The sequence below is a fragment of the Octodon degus genome, unplaced genomic scaffold, assembly GCF_000260255.1.
Source record: "Octodon degus isolate 3935 unplaced genomic scaffold, OctDeg1.0 scaffold00447, whole genome shotgun sequence".
NCBI lineage: Eukaryota > Metazoa > Chordata > Mammalia > Rodentia > Octodontidae > Octodon > Octodon degus.
Window position 1 is genome coordinate 332,388 of NW_004525023.1, and position 4,382 is coordinate 336,769.

Below are 4,382 nucleotides of genomic sequence, written 5' to 3' on the forward strand. Positions count from 1 at the left end.
CCTGTCTTATTTCTTCTTTCAAGTGGGAACCAGCAAGTGGAACAGCTCTCTCTGAAATACACAGGCTTCCCCCCATGGATAGTGGTTTTACATAGTACCTGTTCTGTACTGTTAGACTACTTGATTAGGATTTGGCCCTTGTTTTAATCTTTTTTTGCTCTCAAATAGGGAACCTAGTCACATTTAGGCACATTTAATGTTACACTTAAAAGCTTCAGGTTTATCAATAAACAGAGGTAACTGATCCTCAACAATCTGGGGTTCTAAAATTTTTAATTCATTTACTTGATGAAATGTACTCATTACCCCAAAGACTTGCAAGACTCATGTGATCATTTACAAAGTATGTGCAAAATGTAAGGCAGATTGAGAAGCCTCATGGCCCATGTGTCCATGGAAAGTCAAAGGAGAAAATGTTATTGTTCCATCTGTCATATTGGAAAGCGTCTTTTCTGTCATCTCTGAAATGGACCTCTTTTGGAAGTGTCTTTTCTGTTCTCTCTGAAGTGGCACCCTTTTGGTGATACTGTTTTTATTAATGATTTTTCAGATTAAGACAGCTCTCAAATATACTGCTTAAGTTCTGTCTTCTGTTCCTAAGCACAGGACACTGTTGATTTACAGAAGAACCCTAGAAGGGCTGAGGAGATAGGTTTGGGGTCAAAGTGCGTGGCTGGCAAGCACATGGACCCAGGTTTGATCCCCAGTACCACATGCTATGCTAGCTCCGGAACCGGTTGTGGCAGTGCACACATATGTAACTCCAGCACTGGGGAACCTGAGACAGGAGAATGACTATGAGTCCTAGCTGTTTAGTGAGACCCTGTGCTAAATAAATAAATAAACAAACAAATAAATAACTATAGAAGATTCATGTGCTTAATTGAGTCTTGGTTTATGTGATTCTTCCTCCTGATATCAGTGTTAATAAGTCAATAATCCAAAATAAGAAATGACTTCCTTATTGCCATGTGAAACTCCTCTGGAAGTTGTGAGGAAATATTTTTAGTGTTTAACAAGGTGATAGTAAGATGTTAAAGCAGCTAAATTAGAGTGTTCATGAGATTGCGAATGTGTGAAATGCATAGTACATGTCATTTTCATGATCAGCAACCATATACTTTAAAATTGTGTTAGTCCAAGTCATAAAAATCTTTAGGCCTTCCCAGGTGGTGTAATATCACAAATAGGTTTAGCATTCAACTAAATCTCTGTACAAAGGTTTTGATATACAATGTCTTTAAATAAGTATATACCTATATAAAAACATGATAATGTGACAGAAGCCCCCAGGAACCTAACTCTGACATCTCCTTTGGAAAATTATCCAGTATTCTCTAGTTCAGCATTTATTGTCATTTTTCATGCATAATTATTATAAAGCACCAAAACTGAATTTATCTGTTTTGTAATAATAGATATTTCAATTTAGGTGATGACTTGTCTTCCCTTTCTGCACAAGCATCACCTCAGCATCCCAAAATTCACACATGCCTGCTCATGGTGTGTCACATACATAGCCCTGAGTTTCTCTGGGCACTAGACCCCTGCAGGGAAGACTGTGTTCATGGCCACACCCTCATCTGGGAAGAACAAGCCACAAGCCTGTTATCTGAGGCAGAATAACAATAAGCATTGTGTTGTCCTCCCCAGTACAGTCCATTTGTGCCCACTGTGATCGATGGAGTGCTGCTACCTAAGGCACCTGAAGAGATTTTGGCTGAAAAGAACTTCAATACTGTCCCCTACATCGTAGGGTTCAACAAGCAAGAATTTGGCTGGATCATACCATTGGTGAGTATGTGCAGGCCCTTTAGACAGAAGCATACCCTCCACACACTCAGCCCTTACCGGGGTGGTGCACCCCTAACAAACTCTTTCTAAAAGAAGTTTTGATTATCTTCCCATTAGATAATTTTGAAATGTCCTTGTTAGAGCATTCTGCAAAGGTAAGCACTGTGTAGTTAGACAAAATGGAGGAATCTCAGAAAAGTGAGGAATTTAGAGAGTCCAGGAGATTATATCTGGTCTGCAATGACTTCCATGTGGACCTATATTATTGTTTTCATAGTTCTCCACCTGAGGACTCAGGTATATAATACTATTTAAGATATGTTTATCTCCTTAAATGCAAGAATATATGTCATTTCTCTATCAATTATAAGCAAAACTATGTACAAGTTAAAATACTGGGACAGCTTTTATTCAGTAGTTTTATTGCAATAGAGAAAAGTCCAGACATATCCTGGCCTCAACTCCCTAACATCAAAGCTTGGAGATGCTTAAGGCTGGATGAGCACAGGAAGGCATGTAGGTATGAGAGGGGCATCTACGTGACCAAACCACTGGATTTATTTCCCCATGCTCATCTGTAAGATAAACAGAATTATCTTCATGCCAGGAAAAGAGATGTAAGTTAAAACAATGCCCCCAAAGAAGTTAGACCTTCATTTTCGCATTGGGACTGTCAGAGGGATCAAGAGTTATCTGCCAAGGTGTTTATATATTTGAAAGATATGTCAAAATATGTCCCGAACCAGTGGGTCAGTCAACCAAGTTCAACTGGGGGAGGAGCGGGGAATTGAAGAAGGGACAAAGGACAGGAGACGCGAGGAATGAAGGCAACACAAAGATTCTGATCAAGCCTCGTTTATTTAGGGGAGGTTCTGGGTATATATAGGGGGTGATGGAATGAGGAAGTCTCGGCTCTTGGGGTCTGCAGGTATCTAGGCAACGGGGAAGGTGCAACCCCTAGGGCATAGCACGTGATTCACAGGGAATGGGCAAGGTGAGAAGGGCCATAAACTTGACTCAGCAGGGGAATAGAATGGATACCGGTTAATGGCCTCCAACAAAAATATTTCCCCAAAATTAGCTGTCAGATATTTGAGGAAACTGTTTTGGGTCAAATTTATGTTTCAAAGGGAGGAAAAGAAAGGAGAATTGTAATCTTTCTAAAGTAACTGCTCTAAGGGAGCACTCATATTTTCTGCATATTATAGTACTGAGATTTCTCAAGCAGGCCAATTAAAAGACTTGGGGCCATATTAGGACAAGGTCTTAAGCTGGATGAAGCCAGGTAGGACATGGGTTGTATTTCTTAGTGCAGAGACTTGAATAGATGAGAGTTCTGCAATTTTCATTTCAGAAGAATCTCAGTCATTGCACCAAATTCATAATAGTGATTTTATTTTCTTCAGTCACTTGGGTCTGTGTGTTCTGGATATAACTTCATTGATTTCATAGATAATTTCACAGTCATAGAAGATCCAGGAAAATTAGGTCCCAGCACTGTAGCTTCATTTTGCAGTGGTTTGGTTTGCGTCCTGATATTTTATGATTACTCAGAAATGCTTAACCATTCTTTTAACAGTTTTTGGGTAATCCAATCCCTGAAGACAAGTTGGATGACAAGACAGCCACATCACTCTTATGGAAGTTGTATCCATTTGCTGTAAGCATGTGGGAAATTATGGGCATTAGTAGAACAAAAAATTAGGGTTGGAAAAGGGCTTGTCCAAAGTAACAGACCAATTCAATGGCTTAGAATCTGGAGTTTATCACATTTTTCTGCCTTTTCCACCTTTACTAAATAGGGAGGGTTTTTTTGTTTGTTTGTTTTTACAATATTTAAGACTTTCATTGTCTTAAGGTCTTATTGACTGGCTACAGAATCACTGTTGCTCACTATGTTGATGTATTTCAGAATGTTCCTGAGGAACTGACTCCAATGGCTATTGAGAAGTATTTAGGAGGGACAGATGACCTTGCCCAAAAGAGAGAGCTGTTCCTGGACTTATTGGGAGACTTCATGTTTGGTATCCCATCTGTAATTGTGGCCCGTGGCCACAGAGGTGAGTCTTAAAGACTGGGTAAGGGACAGACTCTGATATACCATCTTTGTTCTCTGGTCTGCCTACCTTTTACTCAGATGTGATGAAGTTTAGGGTTCAAGAATAAAAGGCTGATTTTTTTTTCGGTCTGAAGAGGGGCTTGTTTTATTGTTTGTGCCTGGATCACATGAATAAAAGTGTCCCAATAAAAATTGTTGGTTGTGAACTGATCTCATTATATACCAGTAAGTATAGAAAAGGAAATGACACAGGGAAAGTTGTAAGCCAAAAATAATGCCCAATCAAGCATTTGCCTATCATTCAAAAACAGAGCAAGGTCAATTTAAGGAGTAAGTGGAAGATATGTATCAGGGTTGCACTGTCTTAGTAGCAAAGAGTTGTGCATTCATGCATCAATATGCACATGTTAATAATTAAAGGCAATTCCAGGGCGTGATTAATTTTGTGAGATTGGATCTCCTTCAAACATGGGGCAAGTTTGTAAGTGGCCAGACAAAAGAGTGAGAAAAAAATTTATACCTGATGTCA

The 4,382-nt window shown here is 39.4% G+C and overlaps 1 protein-coding gene across 1 annotated transcript in view; it reads left to right on the forward strand.

Moving 5' to 3' along the window:
* LOC101559951 (liver carboxylesterase 1-like) overlaps positions 1 to 4,382 on the forward strand; it is a 127,520-nt gene that overhangs the window by 94,275 nt on the left and 28,863 nt on the right. The window contains exons 9-11 of the mRNA XM_023708676.1: positions 1,654 to 1,794; positions 3,374 to 3,454; positions 3,707 to 3,854. Coding sequence (XP_023564444.1) covers positions 1,654 to 1,794; positions 3,374 to 3,454; positions 3,707 to 3,854 — 370 coding nt within the window. The remainder of the gene's footprint in view (positions 1 to 1,653; positions 1,795 to 3,373; positions 3,455 to 3,706; positions 3,855 to 4,382) is intronic.